The sequence below is a fragment of the Drosophila miranda genome, chromosome XR (genome assembly GCF_003369915.1).
Source record: "Drosophila miranda strain MSH22 chromosome XR, D.miranda_PacBio2.1, whole genome shotgun sequence".
NCBI lineage: Eukaryota > Metazoa > Arthropoda > Insecta > Diptera > Drosophilidae > Drosophila > Drosophila miranda.
The window spans coordinates 6,026,578-6,051,032 of record NC_046674.1 but is presented as its reverse complement, the minus strand read 5'-3'; the positions used below and the strand labels follow the sequence as shown (position 1 = coordinate 6,051,032).

At 45.3% G+C, this 24,455-nt stretch overlaps 5 protein-coding genes across 5 annotated transcripts; 3 read left to right on the top strand and 2 right to left on the bottom strand.

The window, feature by feature from the left end:
- Positions 1–714: 714 nt before the first annotated feature.
- On the top strand, positions 715–5,075 carry LOC108153106. Its single transcript, XM_033387008.1, has 3 exons — positions 715–885; positions 947–1,264; positions 2,529–5,075. Exons 1-3 carry the CDS (start codon positions 730–732, stop codon positions 3,696–3,698), a joined length of 1,644 nt encoding a protein of 547 aa, XP_033242899.1. The 5' UTR covers positions 715–729; the 3' UTR covers positions 3,699–5,075.
- A 7,317-nt stretch (positions 5,076–12,392) lies between these two features.
- Positions 12,393–14,321, top strand: LOC108152735 (UPF0489 protein C5orf22 homolog). Its single transcript, XM_017282279.2, has 2 exons — positions 12,393–13,080; positions 13,148–14,321. Exons 1-2 carry the CDS (start codon positions 12,528–12,530, stop codon positions 14,047–14,049), a joined length of 1,455 nt encoding a protein of 484 aa, XP_017137768.1. The 5' UTR covers positions 12,393–12,527; the 3' UTR covers positions 14,050–14,321.
- Positions 14,322–14,389: 68 nt separating this feature from the next.
- Positions 14,390–15,398, bottom strand: LOC108152738 (protein canopy 4). The gene has a single exon (XM_017282283.2). It carries the CDS (start codon positions 15,326–15,328, stop codon positions 14,654–14,656), a length of 675 nt encoding a protein of 224 aa, XP_017137772.1. The 5' UTR covers positions 15,329–15,398; the 3' UTR covers positions 14,390–14,653.
- Positions 15,399–15,496: 98 nt separating this feature from the next.
- LOC108152736 lies at positions 15,497–16,512 on the top strand. The gene is made up of 2 exons (XM_017282281.2): positions 15,497–15,648; positions 15,707–16,512. The coding sequence occupies exons 1-2, from the start codon at positions 15,601–15,603 to the stop codon at positions 16,496–16,498; spliced, it is 840 nt and encodes a 279-aa protein (XP_017137770.1). The 5' UTR covers positions 15,497–15,600; the 3' UTR covers positions 16,499–16,512.
- LOC108152737 (protein Gemin2) lies at positions 16,508–17,461 on the bottom strand. Its single transcript, XM_017282282.2, has 2 exons — positions 17,152–17,461; positions 16,508–17,095 (listed from the first exon to the last, which is right to left on the bottom strand). Exons 1-2 carry the CDS (start codon positions 17,365–17,367, stop codon positions 16,574–16,576), a joined length of 738 nt encoding a protein of 245 aa, XP_017137771.1. The 5' UTR covers positions 17,368–17,461; the 3' UTR covers positions 16,508–16,573.
- Between the last annotated feature and the right edge of the window lie 6,994 nt (positions 17,462–24,455).

Here is a 24,455-nt window from a genome sequence, read left to right as displayed (position 1 = left end):
TCCCAATATCCTACAAGGAACAACCGCAAACAACGACAGCGTGCAACACAAAAGGTTTGGTTTCACCAACAACCCAACAGTGCGGTGCGGCTTATCGGTAAATGCAACATGGCGACGGCCGCGTCACGTCGCGTCGTGGCGCCGCTGAATTGTTGTTATTGCGCGGTAGTTCCCATTTGTTAACGGAAAAACAACACACACACACAAGCGGCAGCAGCCTCTCATGCATACAAATTGCAAAATAAGGAACTCAAACACAACGAGCACCGCACCGCACCGCGCCGCATCGCATCGCATCTCCATCCCATCCAATCCACACTCCACTGTGTGTGCAAGTGCCACACTTTAAATTGAAAAAATAATGCACAAATTCGACGACAGTGCGGCATGGTCGCTTCGCTCCAAATTGTGGTGAAGAGATGCTAGGCTGCCGCCAGAGCTCCCCTGCCACAATGCCAAACGCAAATATTTATTGCCACTGGACGAAGATCGGACATGTCAATAAACAGCAATTTGCTTTGCGACGGCCGAATGCGTAAATTAAATTAAACCGTCGACAACAAATGCGCTCTTCTGTTGTGTTCTATAAATGTTGGCGAGCTTTCATAATTAGTTTCAGTTTTAATCACCATTTTATCCGAAAGAATTAACAAAACAAAACAAAAGCGCCGCTATGCTGCCAGTGATGGGTAATGGCAATATCGATATCACAGAAATGTGATCTTCCATATGACTTTCTATGTGATATTTTTTCCGATATCAAGATCGATATTTTCTTGCCATGAAAAACGATGGAAAATATGCATTTTTATTGAATTTATTGAAGCACATGCAAACTTTCACCGACAGCAAAAACAGAGAGTGAAAGAGCCCCGAGTGCAATATGTGAACACATGGGAATCCGATGAACCAAGGGCATTAATCAATTTGCGTTTACATTTTGCAGAAACAAGAAAAAAGGCGCGAACTGCGCCTAAAGCGATTCTGGCGCTCGCCGAAAACAACCTCCTCGGACGACTCCACGGGCTATGAGAGTCCGACGCGAACGAAACCAGCAGCAGCAAGTGCCAGCAGCAGCGATGGGCAGCGTTTCAATCATCTGCACTACACCAGCCTATCGCAGGGCTCTGGCACCTCATCCTCGGCGGGACCGGCGTGTCTCGGTCCAGGGGGTGGTCTGACCGCATCCACCACTGGGGCAGGGTCATCCGGGAACAACAAGCCATCCTGTTCGCTGCCACTGCTCCAGGTGTGGCCCAGCCAGGTAGGCGTTATCTCTTTTTATTTTCTGTTTGCTCTCTGTGTTCGTTTTGTGAGCGAGTGTGTGTTTGTCTCTTCGTGCGTGTGTGTGTTTGTGTGTGTGCGTGGAAAATAAAATACAACAAACATACAGGAAACATGCAGAAAGCAGCAAAAGCTTTCAATTTTGGTACATTTTTTTAGTTGGTTTTTCTTCCCTAGTTTTGAAATTAAACATACATATGTGAGGTTATGTTGCGGTCAGTTGCGCTGTGCCTTTTGCGTTAATTTGTTTTCCAACTTCTCTCTTCCCCCACCATACCACACCACCACACATATGTACTACCACTGCCATCACAACCACACCACACCACACACCACCACCACACCACCCACCTCTTATTTTGTGTGTGCGTTGCGTGTTCGGTTTGGTTTGGTTTGGTTTTGATTGCTGGCTGGTTTTCCGTGGTAGCCGCTCTTGCGCCAGGAGGGCTTCGTACAGTTGCGTCGTAACAGCGGCCCCGAGGGCCAGCGGGTATGGTTCCATTCAGTTCCTCTCTTTATCAAGTCTCTCTCTCTCTACTCTCTCACACAATAGTCTTCTTATCTTATTCCCTATTTACAACTACTACTACTACTACTAGTCCTTACTAGACTTTTTTGCATGCCTCGATTAACGTTTTTTGTCGCCAAAGCCTCCAACGAGAGCTCCTATTTATCCGTTTTTGACTACTTACTAACTGTATAATAAATATGACCGAACTACCCATCTTGTTGAGGTTATTTTGTGTATTCTACACGTGTTTTTTACGTAGAAACCCGTTTATCATGTATCTCTCAATTGGGAATTCTTTTTTGCTAAAGTATAGTACTATAATCCTTGCACAAATGGCAGCGAGGGCTAACCATTAAGTTGTGGGAACAAATCAAACGAAATTCACTTGAAACTCGAATTTCATTGAAGTCCATGTATGTATGTATTTCCCATACGAATATCTCCCACAACTTATCGTTCAGCCCTTGCTATACCCAAACAACACATTGTGTAAGTAACCCCCCACCCAAGATACCACCACATCACCTTGTATATATTATGTATAGTATACCTAAAACACCCCTGAAATACTAAGTTTTTGAACCACCTAACTAAATGAATTCACCGCCCAGAACTCCCCCCACGGCCGAGACCCCCCACACAGCACCCAACAACCGGCTTACCCTGTCCCCAATCCCCAAAGAAACCTATCCCTGACTGTTGCCCCACTCAAACGTTCTATGGACTCTTGCAGGACTCACCGCGCGGCGAGGCCGATGGCCAATCCTTCATATTCCCCGCCATCGTGGAGACGAATGTCAGCAGCAGCCTCCTGGCCGGAGGGAGCAGCAGCAACCTCAATCTGAATGCCCGGCGCAGCCAGAATCATCTGACCCTCAGCACGGATCGGCGCAGCTCGCTATACTGTGATACCCTACACGCCGGCGACTCGGGCATCGACTCGGTGCAGGCATCGCCTTCGCCCAACGCCTTCATTGCCCCGCCAGGTGTGCTGAGCCTCCCCATGGGTCGAACGGGCGGTGGATCGTGCCACGTATCGCCCACAAGTACGCCTACCCAGGGCTCCCCGAACCTGTCGCTGGGCCGGCGGGGCATCAGGAACAGCATCTGTGTGGTGCCCAGCGGCGATGGTGGGAGGCGCAAGTCTAGTGCCCTGCTCCACCCGGATCATGCCAGGCTGTTCGCGTTGAGGATGAAGCATGCGGCGGCTCTGGAACGGGCGCAGACATCGCCAGACCAAACCTCCATCGAGGATGCCAATGAGTTCCATGACAACGGACTGGCCACCAATCTGCGGCTGTGCTCGGCCGCGTCATCGACGACGTCGTCGCTAACATCCGTGGCAGCGGTCAGCCTGGGCGGATCCGGCGGTGGCGCTGCCGGTGGTGGTGGCTGTGTGGTCGGGCTGGGCATTGGCAGCGGCGGCCTGGCCACCAGCAGCGGCAGCGGTGGCGCCTGCTCCTCCGGCTCCGCCTATGCTGTGGGCGCGGCGGGCGTCCAGCAGCGCGTCTCCGATCCGTGGCTGCAGCCACAATCGGATCGGGAGCGAGACTCCCGGCATGATGGCCGTCGACGTTCCTCAACGATGACCGCCCGCTACTCCCTCTTCGATGCCCTCGACCTGGAGTACGTCCTACTGAGGGCCGCAGCCAGGGGTTCGGTGGGTCCGTACAGCCTCAGCGAGTCCATACACAAGCTGACCTTCACCCAATCCCTGGCATTTCCCGCTCTGGCCCGTGGCCTGGCCACCAAGCGTCGCCGATCGGCGACGCACACGAGCTCCAGGCCCCTGAATCCGCACGAGTCCGGGCTGAACACCTGCGCCAAGGTGGTCACTGCCGTGGTCCTGGTGGCGCTCTCCTTCATGGTATTCTTGATAGTGTACAAGTTTGTGCGGACGTGAGGTTTGCTCCTGGCCCCGTCGCCAGAGTTGCCAGTCACATATCAGGCCAACTACGGACTGGATGATTCCTCATCATCCATCATCTCATCAGCTGGCCGCAGTCTGGGCAAACACATGTCGGGGTTCAGGAGCAAATTAGGTCTGCGGGAGGCCGACTTTGAGTGATCCCTTCTGAAAGGGAAAGCAGTAGAGAACGCGTAGGCAGACGTATGTAGATGTAGGTGCAGATGCAGGTGCAGGTGCAGAAAAAGTGCGTATTGAAAATTTTTGTGATAAACTATCAATGAAAAGCAAATTTTCCACAAAAGAAGAATTCAAAACAAAACCAATAACGAAAACAAAACTAAGCAAATGGATAGATAACAAATTAAAGGCTTAAACAATTAGTAAACCGCTTCAAGAGGCTTGCCAGAGTTTCATATAAAAATAATACAAAATAATATTTTTTTATATATATAAAAATCGAATCGCTGCTCGCATTTCCTAGGCTCCTACTTAGCAAAAAGATTTTATAATAGAACTCTATAGACTCCTCCTCCCCTCCCACAAAGAAGACAAGGGGGCAAGGAAACAGAAACTGAAACGGAAACCATTTCACTGTTTGCAGTTACAGTTACAGTTACAGTTACAGCTGAGAAGTGCCTAACTTTTTGAACTTCTGGCTATTTTTATTCCCGTAAAATCGAATTTATCAATCAATCGGCAGCTGCTTTGAAGGGAAAGGACTCCCTCTAGGGAAGGTACTTTGGTGGAGGGCATTGGAAGGATATGTGATGATGGATTTTGAGTTATTTGTGCGCAATCGGTAAGATTTTCATCAGAACTTTGGTTATAAAATAAAACATATTCCTGCTAAAACCTCCCCACATTTTAATGTAATTTCTATTAGTTCAACACTTCATTTTGATATCTGATATTTGTATTTATTTCCTGAAACCTTTTCCGACCCATCAACATTCCTTGCCAGCCTCCAAGAACACCATGTTAACAACATTTTAGTGCTGAATAATTGGCTTTAGCCCTTAAGCAACAGGAAACCCCTTGCTTGGAAGAAGTGGAGATCAATGTAACCTACCAGTAAATAATGTACTGTACTGTACTGACCTGTTAGATGGCTGATTGCAGGGCAGACAGACGAAATATGGAAATCCAGGCATATTTAAACAACATATTTACGGTAGCTATATATACATACATATGTACTATAGTTATACAAGCAAAATATAAGTATATATACGAGTCTATATGTAGGTACTACGAGCATAGTATTGTATGTACATATGTATGTGGGTGTTTATAAACGTATATATTTAAGCGGCTTAAATGTGACAAAGCACTTGCTGAAATACCAATACAAAAGAAAACTATCTAACTCTACTCTTGACTTGCTGCCTTACTTTCCTCTAGTGAAAATAGTCGAAACGAAACTAAACGATAAATACCAACATATGTACGTGTTAACGAAAGCGAAAACCCAATTAACAAATTCTTCATAAATTGCTGCCTTACTTTCCTACACATTTGAATAAAAATCCTCGAAGAAGGATACAACTTGGACTCTTGGACTCGTCAGAGCTTTTTCCAATTTCCTCTACGATTCTATGAGCTTGAACCCAATAGATTATGCAGAACAAAATCAATTTTATATATCTATAATGCTAAATATACAGATACATATAAATATAAATATATATTAAATGTAATTTTAAATAATTGATATTTAAATAAACGCTGGCTAATATAAAAATAAACACTTTTGTTGTGTAAGCTTAAGCAATATGTTTGGTTTTTTTGGTTTGTTTTGGTTTGCCTTTGCTTCGTTATGCATAAATCATTCTTGTGAATTTGTCGCCTGGCATGGCATTTCATCAATATTGTACGAGCATGTGTTTGTGCATAGCCTGGGCTGGGCATCCTGTTCGTTTCCCATTTTTCATTACGATTGGTGTGCAACGACTATGGTTAAATACACCTACATATATATATATATTATATAAACTTGCTTATTAAATGTCACACTATACGAGTATATAAAAAAAGGCAAAAGATGAACCACAAAAACAAAACCATCTGTAAACCGTAACAGTAAGTTGAAACGTGCAACAATAAAAGGAGAACTTTTCAAATAAAAATACAACATTTGTGTGTTCCATTTTTCTGGCTCTGTTCGATTCGATTCGGTTCGTCGCATCTTGGGGTTCTATTGTAAAGGTAAAATATATTCGTACTTCGCATTTATCTCTGTGTTTTGCCTGTGGCTTCCTGGAATTGTTGGTCCAACGTCCACTAATTGAGAGTGACGTGCCCGAGTCGGATCCAATGAAGGTGCGATGAAGATGGGGCCGGATGATGATGATTTATGAACAGCTTCGATTGGCAGCAGAACAAGTTGGAAAACTGTTTGGGAATACTGGCATAAATGAATACTAATTAAGGAAATAAATGCGGCAGGGGTTGGTTTCTGGCGTCTGGTGTCTGGGTGGCCAAGAAAATTGTATAGAAATCGACTGAAAGTTCGAAGCATGCAAAAAAAAAAGAAGTTTTGCAACAAATTTTACAATACTGCAGAAGGTCAAGAGAAGGTAGGTATAAAAAAATTGAATTGAATTGAAAATTCCCCGTAAATGGTATAACTAAAATTCCTCAAATATTTCACTCTTCATTTTAATTGAATTGTTTGTATAAAAAGCGAGAAATACCCGGAAACGAGGACAAGGAATATGGAAGGGACTGGCTTGCTTTAGCAAATGCTCTTTCCGAATAATCCTTGCTTTGAGGATAAGCATAGGATTGTGTGGATTACACATCCCTGAAGGCTGTGAAACAAATAAGATGACTATTTTTCTTAGTAGAGCAGAATTTAAAAATCATATCCCATCGGCCAATAATTGATTTGTCAATGGGTTGCTCTCTTGGCATATTTATGCAATCGATTTAGTGAAGATTGATGAGCCCGGAGCCCGCCTCAGAAGTTGTGTTGGCCCCTTAAAAGCATCCTTAGCAGATCCTGGCCCACGCAATCACAGTTGGTACCCAGATAATTCTCCAACTTCTTGGAGAGGGGGCGCCTTCGGCTTGGGCTTGGGCTTAGGCTTGGGGCTTTATGAGCATGAGATTCTCAGTGATAAATCGTGCTGTCGTTGCTTGTCTGCGCATTTTCGGTTGAATTGCTAATCTAAATAATTAACCAAACTCAATTAGATTTGCTAGAGAACATATACATTACATACACATGTATATTGTACGAGTAGAGCCCACATGTGTGTGGTGTGTTTGTTCTCAAACTAAGGCAAAGCCTCTTCCCAAACGAAATGAAATGAAAATACAGACAAGACCCAATGCCATGCAAAGGCAAAGGAAAAGCCAAAGGACCAGGCATTCGGCACAGATTGAAAGAACTTGGAAGGGGCCATTTGACGAAAGCTGTGCCAGGATTAACAGGGGGCCGTGCTGGGAGAGAATCAACTGACGGCTGGGACTAGTCCATAATTAAGCAAGGAAACCACAAGGAAAATAAGAAAATTGAAGCCCCAACGAATCCGAAACGCAATCGAAATCACAGTGGCTACGGCTCTGGCCTCTCTCTCTCTCTCTCTCTGTCAGCATTCATAACATAACACAGAGGTAAACAAAAGTTTTCATTCCCTGCTCTGATGGCCGGAAATAACGCATACGCAGTGTGTACACGTATACGTATTCGTCTGTGTGGCACAGAGTCCGTAACAATTTGTGAAATAATTGAAATACAATTTTAACCGATTCACTGCCCTCGAGAACACGTGTTTCGATTTCAGACCCACTTCCACTTCCTTTTTGGCTTCTACATTAAATACATTTCAACATTTTTCCCTCTACTACTCGACTGGACTATTTCTGGCTTATACCCTTGCCAGTGTCTTTGATGATTTTGTTAGTGTATTTGCAGCGCAGCAAAGGAAGCTTTTCTGGTACTGTAAAGTGCCTCTTTCTGTAGGAAGTCAAGAATCTTTAATTGATTTTGTATCTCATGGAACGATGCATCTGCAAGGGTATTTTAGGTACCTGTCCGGCCTGTCTGGTGTTGGGCCTCCTTTTCGGCTGCTGTTTGTGGCCTTTGATTATGCCTGGGAATATATATTTTTAGCACTCAAGGTTGCCCGAGCTACGGATGCTCATGTGGATGTGGATGATTTGAAAAGTGGTAGGCAACAGTTAGCAGAGGGACAGGGGATTTGTGAGGATGGATGGAGGGGTTAAGCACACACGAGCCGTTGCCGTTGCCGCCGCCTTGTGAGCCACCAGCCACAAGCCACCAGGCCACCGATGATGGAGCAGGTGCACGGGGCAGTTGCAGTTATTTTCCTCTTTTTGTTCAAACTTGTTGCAAATACGTACAGCAGCGGTGCATCTGTCGAGGCCTTGACTCTGACTGTGTGTGTCCTTGGATGATGGGAGGGGCGGGAGGAGGTGGGGGAAACCTTGTGCAAAAATTGAAAAATTTGTCGGCCTCCTATACACAAGAGCAATATACGTACGTACGTACATATTTTCGGAGGCCTACGGAGGAGGAGCGTACGTCTATGGGATGTCAGTTGAAAGCTGTGGCCCCTCAAAGGAGAGCTGTGGATAAATGCATGCAATCAAAATGGAATTTCCAAGTGTCTGATCAACTTCAGCTCTTGCCAGCAGCTATTGCCGGCCTATAGTCGATTCATAACCATTTAAGACCTGATTTGCACCACAAGAACCACAGTAGATAATCGTTAGAGGAGGCCTAACTGGTAGCTGATAACTGGCAATCGCTGAAGGGATGTCTAAAGAATGGATTCCCAAGACTTAAGTCTTTTTACCGTTTCAAACAATCGTAGCCTAATTACCATACGATTCCAAAGTCGTGATTTAAACACTGAGAGAAATATGGCACAGTATAAAGAAACACACGCATATTTTAAATAAATATTCGATTTTTAAATTAAATAGAATTCATTTGAATTTAAACATACATTTTTTCAAGTCTTTTTAATAAGACCCATATTTTATCTAAAAATACATATCTATTTTAAATATAAATTACATACATATATGTAAATGTAAGCGAAAATATTTTAAATTTACAATTTCTACCCTTAGCGCAAATCTGTATTGTATTACAATGCTTTTGTAAATGTTTTATTCTCTGGGTGTAGTTTGTATTTTTTAATCAGTTAAAAAGCAAGTCATTTTGGAGTCGATTTGGGGCATTCTGTACCCCGTGTAGCCCCGTTTGTAAGAGTTTAATTAAATGCGCTGGTCTTTAAGCACTTTTCCATTGAATTACAATCTGTACGGTGGACTATGGACTGCTGTCTATTGAAAATCGTTCAAACATGATCCCAAAAGCGAAACTAAACAGAATCGTGCTTTCTTAGCCATCCCCGTTCGTTCCGAAAAGGTCAGAGCCAAATTGGATTTAAATTTTAAATTACGCACACGATGAAAGTAATTTGACTAAAAATTGGCCAGCGATGATCCGGCAATGGTGGGGCGATATCTGAAGGTTGGAATGGGGAATAGAATTGGTGGGGTTCGGGGGGAGGCTCTTTCCAGTAGCGAAGCGAGACGAAGAAGACCTTTTGCGTTTCAATTAAAAATGATTAAAGATACACAAGAAAAAGGTTAAAAAGGCACGCATGCAGCACAAAATGGTTGCGGACAAATAAATTTCAAGGAGAAAATAAGAAGAACAACAAGATCAGAAGGGAGCAGCATCAGCAACAGCAGCAGGAGGCGAATACCCTCCTGGGAAACTGTCACACACACACACACACTCTCTCACAAACAAACAAGCAAACAAACAGATAAACGGTGGAGATTCCTTCTTGCTTTTCCTTTTTTGGTGGGGACTGTGCGATATTTTTATGCAGACGTAGGCTCAAGGACCTAAAGATGAGTTGGAGAGTGGGGGGAGGAGGAGCGCCTGCAAGCATGGAAATTAGTTTTGCTGACTGCAAAAAGGAAAAAGCAGGAAAACAAGGCAAGGAAATAAATGTTTTACGAGAAGTAGTGGAGTAAGTGGAGACGACTTACAACATCTCAGTGCAGCAGCAGCAGCAGCAACAGCAGCAACAGCAGCACCAGGACGGCGCGTGCAGCAAAGTTCTGTTTTCCCTCTGGCGTTTTCCACTTAGGAACAGAGCCAAGCGGGACAATTGGAAAAAGCGTCAAACGTGGGATTATTCGGGTGGTGGGGGCTACAGGATGGCAGGCCAAAGCGACATTGTGTCTGCTTCTCGACGCATGTTGCTGCTGCCCCTTGCTCGCTTCCTCTTCGTCATTACTCGTTTTTGTTGCCTTTTAACAATTCTTTTATGATTTCCTTAATAAACACATACACATACACATACATACATCCACCCACACAGTGGCAAGCAGCAGCCGAAACGTCTGCAAATTCAATTTAACAACACCATATGTCTTGCTCTCTCACTCTATCCCTATCTCTTGCTCGCTCTCTCTCTCACTCCCTCTATCTTTCTTTAGCTTCTTGCCCCACGGCTAATTCGAGTGTGTTTCCACAGTGTTCTGTTCGTTTTAATGAATTTTAAATGTGAACTTGCACTTAAACCTGAAATTTAATAAGCATTTCATAATTCCTTAACTATTTGCAAATTCAATGGACGCCAAGCCAGGGATTTCCATCCACCCAGCCCACGTGGCGGGTACACGTTCCGGAGCTCCTTCTGCGCTTGACAGCTAATTGAGCCTCCACGCTCTTCTTATGGGGCTATTTTACAGTCCCAAGGAACCGGCAGGGCAGGCACAAAGGCAAGCCCCACGCACACACACCTGAGTCCTGAGCCCTGTCCGAGTCTGGGTGTCTCAGTCCTCTCCGTCCGCTTGCCTGCCGCTTTCATAAGACAATTATGAAATGCGTTTTTTATAGCCCTATTATTGCCTCGGACTCCATGGGACGGGGGTTCAAAAGGACAATCAGGCTTTGTTACGGCCAAGATCGTAGTGACTGTCGTATCGTTGGCTTCCGTTGATTAAAAATATTCTTTTATAACAACGTTCTTTGGCAGAAACTGATTGGATTAATACATTTAAAGGTTTCTTAAAGAGAAATTGCTTAAGAAGCATAATAGCTTGAAAGGTAAAAAATGAAACAATGAGGGCTGGTTCTGGTCAATTAATGAATTAATTTTCCTTGAACTACATCTTAATATTAGTGGAAATTTAATAGTTTAAATTCAAATTAACGTATTTTTACGCGCGCTCGTTGGCAGCTCAGCTACAGACTTTTGTTTAGTATTTAAAAAATACGCGTTACGGTATTATGGAATTTGAATTCCTATACACTTCAAGACCAGTGTCGCCTGAAGCCTTATGGGAGAAGCTTGCAGTGAGAGCGAGCGAGATAGATGCGTCAGCTTGGCTTTCCCGTTGAGAGATGCAGCGCTGCGGCATAATTAATCAATTGTTACACTTTGCAGATCCCATTTTGCTGGCTCGCTGGCTGTCTGTGGAGCATAATTTAATCACAAATAGTGCCTCAGCTATTCGGACTGATAGCCCGGAGACGTTTATTTTTGTCGCTCATGCTATCTCTCTCTTTGAAGCAAAGTCTTATGTCCAATAAACAAATCAAAAATTAGTTCTTTTGTAATATTTTTTTTATGAACCATACTAAAAAGGGTCTAAGATCTTTCAAAAACTTTGTATTAATTACTATTTTTATGATATTTAACGCTCATCTAATAATGTGAGTAGTCAAGTTTACTTGAAATTACTTCATTTATTCCTTCACAAATTGAATCTTAAAGGGACTAGATAGTGAAATCTTGCTCTAGACGTGTGAAGACGTCGTTTAGTCACTGGAGTTACAGTTTAGTCTCATTGTATAGCTATCTTTCAGAGTAGACAGGTCGTGAAGTTTAGTGCCATAAGGACCTCATTTGACGACGAAATTTAGCTGAATGTATTTTTACGGTATATCGGTATATAATGGTCTATTATGTCAATTCATTTTTACATATATTCAAGAATTTAGGGTATGTAATCTTTCACACGCAGGTTTTCCCGAATTTCCACTCTTTCAAATCGTACTTCCCTGCATCATTTATTTCACTAATTACAATCATATCCTTGTCACTCATTCAGGTTCAAACAATTTCACTTTGGCGCGCAGCTCCAGCAATTATCCCGTCGACTGTATATGTAGTTATCGTGTAGTTACCATGTAAAAAAATTTCCAGTTTTGTTGACGTTTTTTGTTAAAGCCCTATCTTAAACACACCAATAAGTCTTTAAAATTAGCCAATATTGTAGAAAATTGATTCATCAATCGGATTAAACTATGTGTTCAAGGCTTAGGGTCCTCGGTAGCTAGTCATTTTCTACCGAATATCTAAATAGAGAAATATGATTTCTGATCATGGACAAAGAACGATTAACCCATTGCTGACCAGGGGTTATTAAATACTCTTCACGAAAATTATGAAACTTGAAGAATTTTAGCGCAGTTCAGGTGACAGATATCGTGGTCATTTTTGTTCTTAAGAAAGAATATATGTATCTATAAGAAAAATCTCCTAAAAATTGTATTTTTCGCGGCTCCACTAAAGTGGTTCAGCTGTTTAAATCGAATGGGGTTAAGTGGGCTAAGTTGGTTTTTTCCATCAGTATATTTACGGTATATTTTAAGAATGAGACGGTATTATTGGGAGGGCCAGACGGTATACTTTATGGATAAATCCGCGCCAAAACAGCTGGTCCCAAAAAATTATATACAAAAAAAGAAACGAAACAAAAAAAAGCTTGCGGTGCAAGTAATTGGTTCTATTGCAAATCAATTTATAAGCATAAAACGAAATGGAATCGGATACGCTGGATATGGAGGGTGCTGCGGCAGCATTGAAAAAGTTGTCGCAAAGTGAAAGTGCGGGTGGTAAGGAAACAGAAGCAGCATTGTCGGAGGGGGCGCCGCCAACAAAGAAACAAAAGACTGTCGATAAAGAGGATCGTGAGGTGGTAGACAGGGAGGAAGAAGACGATGATGAGGATGATGATGAGGAGGAGGATGATGATGATGATGACGAGGAGGTTCCGCAACTGGTTGCTGCCGTCGAGGGGGGGAGTGAAGAAGAGAGCTGTCTGGAGCGGGTTCAAAGCACTCAAAGCAACCTGCGTACATTCCGGCGGATTCCCGTCTTCATTGTGGACTATCATAATGACGTGCTGGAGTTCATCTACCGCTGCCTGGGCACGCGACACCTGCCGCTGGAGAACAATCTCCTGGTGCACTTTGACTCGCATCCGGATTTGGTGATACCGCGGCATATAGCCGCCAGCTCCACCTACGACAAGGAGACGATGCTGAATGAGCTGAGCATTGAGAACTGGATCATGCCAACGCTGTATGCAGGTGAGTGCTACAGTCCAATCCGAGTTCCCCCCCAACTAAAGGAATCTCTGTTCTGTATCGTTCCCAGGCCACTTTAATCGCATGGTTTGGCTGAAGAACTCGTGGTGCCAGCAGATACCTACCGGCAAGCATGAGTTTAAGATCGGCCAGAAGGACGATCGCATTGGCGTGGACTGTCCGTTGGATTACTTTATTGCCGATGGCAATTACTGCTCGAGCGACAGCCTCCAGGAGGAACGACATGTAGAGCTGCAGGTCTACGATGCAGACAGCGACAGTCTCGACCCTCGGCAGTTCATCACAGAAAAGGATGCCAAGGGTTTTGTGCTGGACATTGACCTGGACTTCTTCAGCACTTCGAATCCCTTTCTGGAGATCTACAAAGATGCCGATTGCTACAATCAGCTGAAGGAGATCTTCCATTTTGTGAGCGTAGAGGCCGTGAAGAAGGCGGCCACGGCCACCATATCGGAGTACATGGCCACGGCGGACAAGCGGCAGACGCAGCTGGAGGCACTCAAGCGGATCTTTTGGCATCTGGAGGAGCAGCGCAGCCTGGAGGGGCTAGAACTGCCCGACGAGACGGTTATCAGTCCCGAGGTCTATGCGAAGATCGTTCATTTGACCGAGCAACTGCAGGACAAGTATCCCGACGATGAGATTGACTGGCACTTGATATTCGATTCGGGCAGCACCACAGACAACAATGGCCTCCCCCATCACATAAGCAGCAGCCAGGAGCTGGAAGAGTATTTTGCGAATTTCAAGCGATTCCTCGAACGTCTTCCCGTGCCTCCCGTGGCCATAACGATGGCCCATTCCGCTCAGGATGATTACTGTCCCCAGGATCAGGTGGCCTTCATCGAGGAGCGAGTGTTGCGGCTGCTGAAGGACGTCTTTGGCGAGAGGCTAAACGATAAGGCAATCCTACAATATATGGACGATCCCTGGGATGTGATGAAGCTCTAAGCGCAAAAAATATATATTTTTAAAGGGATCCGAGGTGGAGAACCCGAACACCCCTGAACACACAATCTCCAATCGAATTGCATCCAAGACTTAAAATAAAACCCTTTCAATGACTCCCAAACGTTGGGGCTGGGAAAACCCCTCGAAAATGATTCCCAGAACTTATAGTGAGAGCAAAACAAAAAGATGGAAATATCCAATTATAAATTATACAATTATTTTTTTTTTTACTTTATAAATATACGCTACGTATTTATTATACAAACACAGGACATGTAAACACAGGAAATGCATTTAGGGGGAATGCCGGAGGAATATTTAAGCGAGGCGACCCTCTGGCCACCCATTGCCATTTGGTGTGAACGACCTCCTTTCAGGTCACTCAACTTTTAATTGCCGGCGCCAAATCAATAGGCCCTCGGCCACTGAGCTAAATTTTCAGTAACATTTTGTGGCTCAGACGAATTGGAAGTTGCTTTCACACAAAGAACAGACGACAAGTAAGTCTACTTAAAATCTAAAAGAAAAACACTTTTTCTTTGTTCTTAACTCTGCACTAGACAGACAGATCTCAGGGCGGTAATCTCGTGTCACTGGTTCTGCTCTACAGCTCCTCATTGTCTCCTTTTTTGGGCTTATTTTTTGGCTGCAGCTGCGGCTGTGGCGGGGCCAGCTCTTCTTTGAGGCACTCGCGTTCGGCCTTTTTCTTCAGCACGTGATCCTCACAGAGATGCTGCCGCAGGGACTTTTGGTCCTGCAGCTTAAAATACCAGTCACTGATGGTCTCCTCGTACTCTTCGAGCATGTTCTCACATTGGGTCTTCATTTGGGTGACCTCGACGGGGGGCTTGTCCCACAGCTCGTAGGGTATGCCCAGGTCCACCTTGACACCCTTGTCGACGAGGCCATGCAGGGTCTGGAATGTCTGGGACATGCCCTTGGCGAACCTGGTGCTGTCCGTTCGCTCCTTGTGCAGATTGTAGGCCAGGACGCGTTCGCAGACATTCTCCAAGGACTCCAGCAGGCGGAGTTCGCTTCGGCGGTACTCGGTGCGCTTCTTGGGCCGTACATCGTCCACAGAGTACCCCGTCTCGATCACGTCGTGCGATTTGCCGGTCTCACCAAGCCGTCCCTCCAGTTCCGCGGCTAGAATTTTGCAGGCCTCACACCGATTGGCATAGCGGACGCCCTGCTCCTCCTCGGGAGAGGAGTCTGCCTGCGACAGCTGGAGGCTGCTGGCCAGGACTCCCAGTGCCAGGATGACTAAGCGCGGCAGCATTTCTACAATATGTTTGGATACAAACTGATAATGAACCTGACGTGGAAATGCAATTTGAGATAAGAACAGTGCTGGAAAAGACTGGCAGTTGCCAGTAATGGCTAGCGGCTCGTGTAATCGATTCGCTATCGATTTCAAATTTCACATTCAAACGGCTGCCTGGGGCAACCGAACCGGCTGCCACAACAAAGGAGCCAAGCCCCAAGCCTCCGCATCCCCTGTCATCGAGCCCCATTCCAGAATGTCACTTTCACTTGGACCGTTCCACAGAAATGTCCCACAAAAGATTCTATGTGCGTTTGGAGCTACAGCTGCATGCGGTTGGTGGAGACATCTTTAAAGCTACTTCCTTTTTGATGGCTTCCATTGATCTTCCAGCTGACCTGTCCGGGCGTGTGGCTGTGCTCGCACGGCTATCTGGAGGTCACCATCAAGACCCTGGGCTACTACTTCCGCACCGGAGCGATGGAGCCACGCTTCCCGATGCTGTGCCACGACCAGTTCAAAATGGAGGGCTACTTCAAGAGCGTGGGCTCTCTGGAGGAGATGCACGAGTTGCTGAGGGCGGAGCAGCTGCAGATCACCATCTGGCAGAATGGTCGTAGGTTGGCCTACTTCTTGGGGTCCCTCTCGGACGTGATGCAGCCCACAGTGCCGCGATTGAGTTGTGCCCACAGCTCCAATGTGCAGCTGCTAATGAAGGCAACGCCTGCGTTTCCGGGCATCCTGGCGCCCAAGGTAGAGCTGTCGGCGCAAATGACCACACAGGACCGACAGAAGGGATGCAGCTGCTCCAGCCTGAACTCCAGAAGACGTCCCAAAGAGGACTGGCGTCCTCCTGTCAATCGTCATGTGGAGAGCCGTTGCACGAGTCGAGTGGAGCAGCCGCGCAAGCAACAGACCGTTTGCCATGCCAAGAAATCGAACTGTGGCCACGGCGCCTGCAGCTATTCGGGGAGTGCATCGCCAGAGCAGCAGCAGCAGCAGCAGCAGAACAGGCGGCGACTCTCCACCTGTTCCAGCAGTACGCAGATTAGCAGCGTGAGCCAGAGCTCCTCTTTGACACACGGCAGCCACTCGTTCTGCTGCAGCAGCAGCGATCCTGCAGATGATCACGAGAGCAGCTGCGACATTTGCCAAGCCTACAGACGCATCTTTTCCGCTTATTAAACATTCACATAGTACACAAACAAGTTTCTATAATCTAGATAGGTTCTATGGGTATGGATTCTAAGCACATAAATCTTAAAGATACGCATTCAGATCGCTCTGAGCAAAGACCTGGACGATTAGTGTTATGATTAGATTGTAGGGAGCTGCTCGCTTCACCTCCTCTTCTGACAGTTTGTTCCTCAGCTGGATGCAGGAGCGGGCTATGCCGCGCAGTGTGCTGAAAACGAACGGCTCCAGGGGCAGATGCAGACAGACAAGGGTGGCGTAGAGCCAGCGGCCCAGCCAGGCATCCGTGACGAGCAAATCCACTGGTTCTTCGGCCTGCAGCCACTGGCTGAGCATCTCCAGCAGATGCTCCAAATCGCTCTGGCTCAAGTGCAACAGGGTGCTAAGCAGTGGCATCTTCTCGCGGCAGAATGCCTCCCACTTGACGATGTCAGAGGTCAGTGGCGGCTCCGCGGATTGGTCATAGTTGTGGGCCGTCAATTCTTCACGCATCGCGAGCACCTGGGCTCGGGCTGACTGGAAACTCTTTGCCTGCTCATTGCGCCATTCGGGCGTGGGCAGCAGGCATTTGTGTGGCGGCAAGGGCATCTGCAACGGAGGCTTCATCACTAACCATATCAAATGTATAATGGTTCTCTACTCACGCTCTCCAGCATCTCCAGGCCTATATTGGAGACATCTTTCTTAATCTTCGAAGAGCGCTTGGTCACCACAGCAGGGCAGCGTTTGCGTTCGTACAGCATATGCATCAGATACTCCTCGCCGGTCTGTGGCGGTAGCTGGGGATCGAAGCCGGCATCTGGCTCACGTATCTCCAATGCCTGCTGCTGAAACGACTTCTCCTCCGCATCGTGCTCCATGTTTTATCACTTTTTAGTGATATTTTTATCAATTTTGTTGCATTAAAAAAAAATTAGCCCGCCTCCGGCACAGTGTTACCTTAAATGTGGCCCACTTAAGCCCCCTGTATTTAAACAGTTCAACGACAGAGGGAAACGGTGGAAAATATTGCTGATTGTGAATTCTTCTTGTAGATCCATGCCATCTTTCTTCTGAACTTAAAAAAAAACCACGATATCTTGCATCTGAACTTAGCTAAAATTATTAAATTTTCATTATTTTCGGTGGAAGATTAAAATACCCCCTTAGCTTGCAATGGGTTAATTGTTCTCCGTCAAGGATTGGAAACCATATTCCCCGATTTTGATTTTCCGTCAAATATTACTAGCTATATAGATCCCTCAGCTTTGCCCACATAATTTTATATGATTGATTAATCTATTTTGTTTAAGAATTGCTACTTTTAAGTACTCTTTTTTATTTAATTGTTTATAAAACAAGGTTTAAACAAAAAAGATCAACAAAAATTTCCAGTGTTTTACATGGTAACTACATGGGAACTACACACTTGCTATCGATATATCAAAAGTTTAATTGTTTCGGAAGATGGCGCCTTACGTCCGTTATATTCGAATGTTTGAATCAAAGCTTTTGAAATGGTAAACATTCCTACGATAGAGATAATTTCAGATAAGCATCAAATTCTATTATTGCATTTACGACATTATTACATTCCATCACACTGCACTTGCACTCACTCCCCTCCTCCACCCACATTTCAAGGTTACTCCGGAGACTTACTTTTGGAGACTTTTAAAAATCAATATTCCGCGTGTGTATAGTTCGAAGCTTTTCATTCATAAGTTTGCTTTCTGTATACATATATTATTCCTCCGCTTCTGCCTCCGCTTGTATTTCGCGTTGGTTGTACATACATACATATGTATACTATAAACGGGAGAAGGGGAAACGGACGCGACGCCCACACGGCTGATTGGAATGCGTAAAATGTTGTAGCAGTGTGTGTGTGTGTGTGTGTGGCAGTAAGTGTCTATTTTGTTGTTGTGCGGGCTGGCAGTGTTTCTTCTCGTTTTGCAGCAGCTGGTGGCTGGTGGAAATGAATGGCGAGGCGGATTGGTGGTGGTGGTGGGGTGTCTGGAAAAACGCTGACTCCGCAGTCGGCGGCGTGGGCGTGCGATGTTTCCGCCCGAGCGTTATCAAAAATAAAACTGTATATAGACTTTTGTGGGTGTATGTACCGAAACACTTTGCTGCTGCTTTCCTTTTTTTTTGGCCAGGCCAACAACTGACTGCTGCGTGGGTGTACGATGGGTGCTGGGGGATGCCACTGCCACCAATGCCACTCTGGTGGTGTGTGGCAAATTACAATATCCAAGTGGCAGGCAGGGAACGAGCGGCGAGGGACGAGGGTGTGGGTGTGGCAGACACACTTTATGCAGACACCCACGCTGCAGCATACGCTCCACGTTCCATATTTGATTTACAAATTACTTGGGTCAACATAATTAACGGACCTGCCACGCACTCACACTCACACTCACTCACACACACGCACACACAGAAAATGCTGCAAAATTCAAAAAAAAAAGATACAGATATTCGTACTTGTTCGAAACGGAAGTGCCCACGGAGCCACTGCTTCGAGAGATGGAGTTTCACATCCAACATTCAAGACTCAAAATTTTATTGAATCAATTGGCTGCAATTGGAGATTTTTGTTTTTGTATCAATTACAAGCGCGTCGGGTCGGTTCGGCCAGGAAAGCTCTTCTTTTTATACCCGATACTCAAAATGAGTATTGGGGTATATTAGATTTGTGGTAAAAGTGGATGTGTGTAACGTCCAGAAGGAATCGTTTCCGACCCCATAAAGTATATATATTCTTGATCAGCATCAATAGCCGAGTCGATTGAGCCCTGTCTGTCTGTCCGTCCGTCCGTCTGTCCGTCTGTCCGTCCGTCCGTCTGTCCGTCCCCTTCAGCGCCTAGTGCTCAAAGACTATAAGAGCTAGAGCAACGATGTTTTGGATCCAGACTTCTGTGATATGTCACTGCTACAAAAATATTTCAAAACTTCGCCCCGCCCACTTCCGCCCCCACAAAGGACGAAAATCTGTGGCATCCACAATTTTAAAGATATGAGAAAACCAAAAACGTAGAATTGTAGAGAATGACCATATCTTTAAGACTGCGGAATCTGAATTGGATCGTATTATTATTATAGCCAGCATCAAGAAAACAATTTCATTTTTTCTCGCCCTGTCTCTCTCTAACACACACGTAGCATAGGCGGCTTTGCTTAGAGTAAAACATTAGCGCCTAGATCTCAGAGACTACAAAAGCTAGAGCAACCAAATTTGGTATCCACACTCCTAATATATCGGATCGAGACGAGTTTGTTTCAAAATTTCGCCACACCCCCTTCCGCCCCCGCAAAGGACGAAAATCTGGGGATATTCAAAAATCTCAGAGACTATTAAGGCTAGAGTAACCAAATTTGGTATCCGCACTCCTGTTAGATCTTACTATAAAACGTGTATCTCAAAATTTCGCCCCGCCCACTTCCGCCACCACAAAGGACGAAAGTCTGTTGCATCCACAATATTGAGGATACGAGAAAACTAAAAACGCAGAATCATAGATAATGACCATATCTATCAGATTGCTGGATCTGGATCAGATCAGATCATTTTTATAGCCAATAGGAACAAATCAATTTGCAGTGGCTACACAGCGCCCGACGTCACGCTCAGACTGATTTTCTGTCTCTCTCGAACGCACTCCTTGTCGTGTCGTTTAATATTAGCGGCGTCTGCCGGAGGAGAGCCATACTGACTTAGTATCGGGTATAACTGTATAGTTGCGGTGTCCGCAGCAACTCACAACGTTCCCCCTCGTTTGCTCTGAGAACTCTTCTCTCCGGCTCTCTCCGACTCACCCAATTGTCGCAATTAATTTGCCTTCAGCTTGACCCTGGAGGTCAAACACTGAGTCGCATTAACCTTCGTTAGCCCCCGTCCGTACGTCCGCCATTGAAGAAGGATGGAATGGAATGGAATGGGATGGGACGGCCGATGAAAACGCGAAGTCGAGGTGGAGCGAATAAATGCTAAAAGCAGACAACATTTCTAGGCTTGAATGCTTTCTACATAGTGCAACAAAAATTCCATCTTTCAAGAAGAAAGACCAAACCGGGGACTACAACATCAGTTCTGTTCCGAAAGCAAAGTGAAAGATCCGAATAGAGTGCATAAAGTACCATCATGATCATGCCTTTTAATAATTCCAGATAAATATCTTTCAAAAAACTCTTCCTCTCCATGGCCCTCTTCCAAATAGAGTTGCTGTGGATAGTAGTATCTCCAGAAGTTGCATTGTCCCAAGCTAGTCCTTTATTATTGTTTAATTCTCAAGTCAATCTAATCAAATCTTCCGAAAGGTTCCAAACTATAGCTAATAACCAAATATTTCATTGCAGAAATAACCACTAAAGGGTACGTCTCAATTCTCCTGCAAAAAAGGCTCTTTAAAATTCCATCTAAGCCCTAACCCATTCCACATTGAGCAAAGCCCTTCCCTTATCCCACACACCTTTCGGCTGGGACCTTATTTTAATCTCTTATTCGCCAAGCTCCCCTCGAATGACGTCAAAAGGATTTTGATTTTGGGCGTAGGTGTACCTTTTACGTATTTTATTTTATTTTCTCCTTCAAGAATACAACGTGGAGCCGGCCTACTGCTGCTGCTTCTGCTTCTGCTGCTGGCAAATGATGCGTCAGAGGGCAAAGGCAGCCAGAAGCAGCCCCGGTTAGGGGTAAGGTGGCATCCATTACCAACGTCATTTGGTTTTCAATTCGCTGAATAGTCAGTCATTTGGTCAGGTCCCGTACCTCCAGTTTCCAGTTTGTTTCATATCAATCGCAGGTCTCATGCGCGTGGGCGTCAAAACTGAATGATTGTTTCGCATCTGCTGCTGCTCCCCACTCCCCACTCCCCACTCCCCGTCCCCCACTTCCATCTCAGCATATCTCTGCTGCTGGCTGGAACAACGTCATCCAAGTGGTCTCTGGAGAGGGAATATTTCATCGTTTCTTTTGGGATTTCGCCTGGTCAAACGTCAAACGCATGTCGATCGTCAAGACTCGTGGCGCCCACAAACATCCGCTGGCGCGTGAATCACTTCACAGAAAATCTGTTTGGGGGCTGGACACCAAAAGAATTAGTGGGAAGTGTGTGTGTGTACGCGACAATTCTGTCTCTGATCCGCAAAACGGAAACACGAATACACGATAATCGAAAGGGGCTCCGCTCCCCGTCCTAATCCCTTTCGAGTTGTTTTAGGTCAGTAAAGCGAGTCGTGTGGGAAAATGATAGGCGGTTCCAACTCAGAGATGGAATGAGGTCCATGATATACATACATACATAAGTACATAAGTACATATGTATGTATATCATATATAAATACTAATGTTCATGGTAAAATCCATTGTAAAATGAGTTCTTAGGGTTATTCATAAGGGAACTCAAAGTCATACGTTTCCCTTGAAATGCATAGATCATGGGATCGGATCGGCTCGATTGATGACCCAATTTTACCTAGAACTTGCATCACTCTTGGGAGATCATCAATATAGGAAGTGAATGACTATACGAGTATTGCACTGAGTGCAATATACTACATATAGGAAGTATTCATCAATGACGATAATCAAAACAATGCCGTCGTCACCTGAGACATCATTGCGAAATGGCACTCAATTCATTTTTTCGATTAAGGCTCTCAAAGATTGTACAGAGATAATGCGGCAAGTGATTCATTGACCAATGGTCCCAATAGCCCCCAGTTGGGTATTCCTTTTTCAACACAACAAATTATACTTTGACAAGTGCGCGGCACTTGGACTTTGAACTTGTGGGGGGGAGGGGGCTCGCTCCAAGGACTGACCTTGGCTTCTACCTGCGGGTGAAGGTATCAGGCAGAGGAAAAGCCAAGGCCGGGCGGGGCCCTGGGACATGCGAAGAGTTAAACCTAGACGCCACCTAAAAGCTACATAGTACAGTCTCCCCCCTAATCTCAAGGCGACCCACGCGTTACGTCCTGGGTGTCATGCACCTACCACTGCCCCACCCTTCAAATCGAAAACCCCATCGAAAATAAGCAACCCTCTGCCCCGCCCAAGTGCGTGGGTGCTGCTGTTTCTCTCCATCTCGCTCATCTACGCTGCTTCTGTGGCACGGACTTGGGCAACGATTTTTGGATGAGAATTTCATTCATGAAAATTCTCCTCGAAAGTCGCACTTTCGTTGGCGCTGTGTGTGGGGCCGTTGTGTACATAAAGAGCACGTTGGCGTTTACCTAACGGTATATACATATGTACATACATACATATGTACATATGTACATATAACGCTGCCGTTTCTGCCAGCGCAGGCGCTGAAACTTTTGTAGTGGAGAAATTTTTTCACGCGCGCTGTCCACCGCGTGGTATCCTTGAAACGGTCCTTCTATATGCATGCCCTCTGTTTTCGTGGGTGTGGGTGTGTGTGGGTGTGGGTGTGTGAGCTGGGTTTTGTGTGCAAATATCAGGGTCATGGTTATAAAATTAAACATTTCGTAGAGTCTCCAAAATAACGGGAGCGCTCCAGCCAAGCCTCGGTGGAAACGGGGGAGCTTCGGAGCTGAGTAAAAAAATACTTCATTGATGATTCGCCGCTGGCTTCCCTAATTCCTTATCTCGACTGTACAATCGCAACTCTCTCAGCGGCCGCCCTCCCTCCACCCACACCCACATGTACTCTGCCTGCGCTGCTCCATTAACTTTTGCATTCAAGTAAAGTATTTGCTTCGGCTCGGCTCTCACGCTCCAACTCGAGAGCGGGAGACAGAGAGAGTTATTGAGAGAGAGAGAACGGAAAGTCGGGCTAGTTTTGCTGGCGAAATTCAATGAATCAACATGGGGGCACACACGAACAGGAACACGCATACCAATGCACGAAAATATCAATGAACTTTACACAAAACTTTTGTGAGCGTGTTCGGGAGCGAGCGGCGTGTGAATAGACAAAACAAGAGAGTGAGAGAGGAGCATAGTGTAGTGGAAGAGGTTGGTGTGGGAGCCAGAAAGCGAGTGTAGAGAATGCCACTGGAGGGCAGGTGAGAAATTTGCAACGGAACCTGATTAGGAGCACGAAAGAGGGGAGGAGTGCAATCTCATTGATTAATTTTAAAAGTAGCAATAATTGTAATCAATTTCAAAATATATAAAAGATTTTCAATGACAGTGGCAGCGAATTTCCTAGCGGGCTGACAGTGCACGGGCTTTGTTCACCTTCTTGTAAAGTTGGAGAGAAAACCTATGCCTGCACGCTCCCACTCACTATCTCTCCACGTATGTATTCCCACTCATCGCGACTGTGTGTGTGTGGGTGCTTCTGCTGTTGCCTGTTCTATTGCTGTGTGTGCTTGTGTGTGTAAGTGAGAGAGAAGAGAATCGAGTGAACAAAAGGGTATTACCACAACGAGGTGGCGACGTGACGTTTTCCAGCAACACAAATCTCTCATGTTGCTAGACTCTCGTTGTGCTTATACCCCATGTGTTTACAGTTTTCCAGCAACATATGTAATGCCCTTAAAGGAAGATATTATAGAAGTTACGATATGTTTGTCAACTCGTGCCCGTTACGCATGCATAGGAGATATATATATATTTAGAATAATAGTATCTACGATTTATTATATTTACTATACATACTATACTACAGAACAGATCGATCAGAAAAAAATTATAGTTTTAAATCCATTGTCATTCATTGGGAGGTAGATTGAAAAACAAAATTTTACCTGAGTCAAAGTCCTCGATGCTTGCATTCAGCTTAATTAAATTTAATATTATTTCCAATTTTGCTAAGGTTATTTTAATAATATATAATAATAATAGAAGGGTACTGCTAATATCAGAAGATAGGGTATATAAACTCCTATAACATACTTTGTAACGGAACGCAACAATGAGTCTGGGCTGAGCTATGGAAAGGTACGGCCCACAGGCAAAAACAGCGCAGCAACATTTAAAAAACCAACGCACATC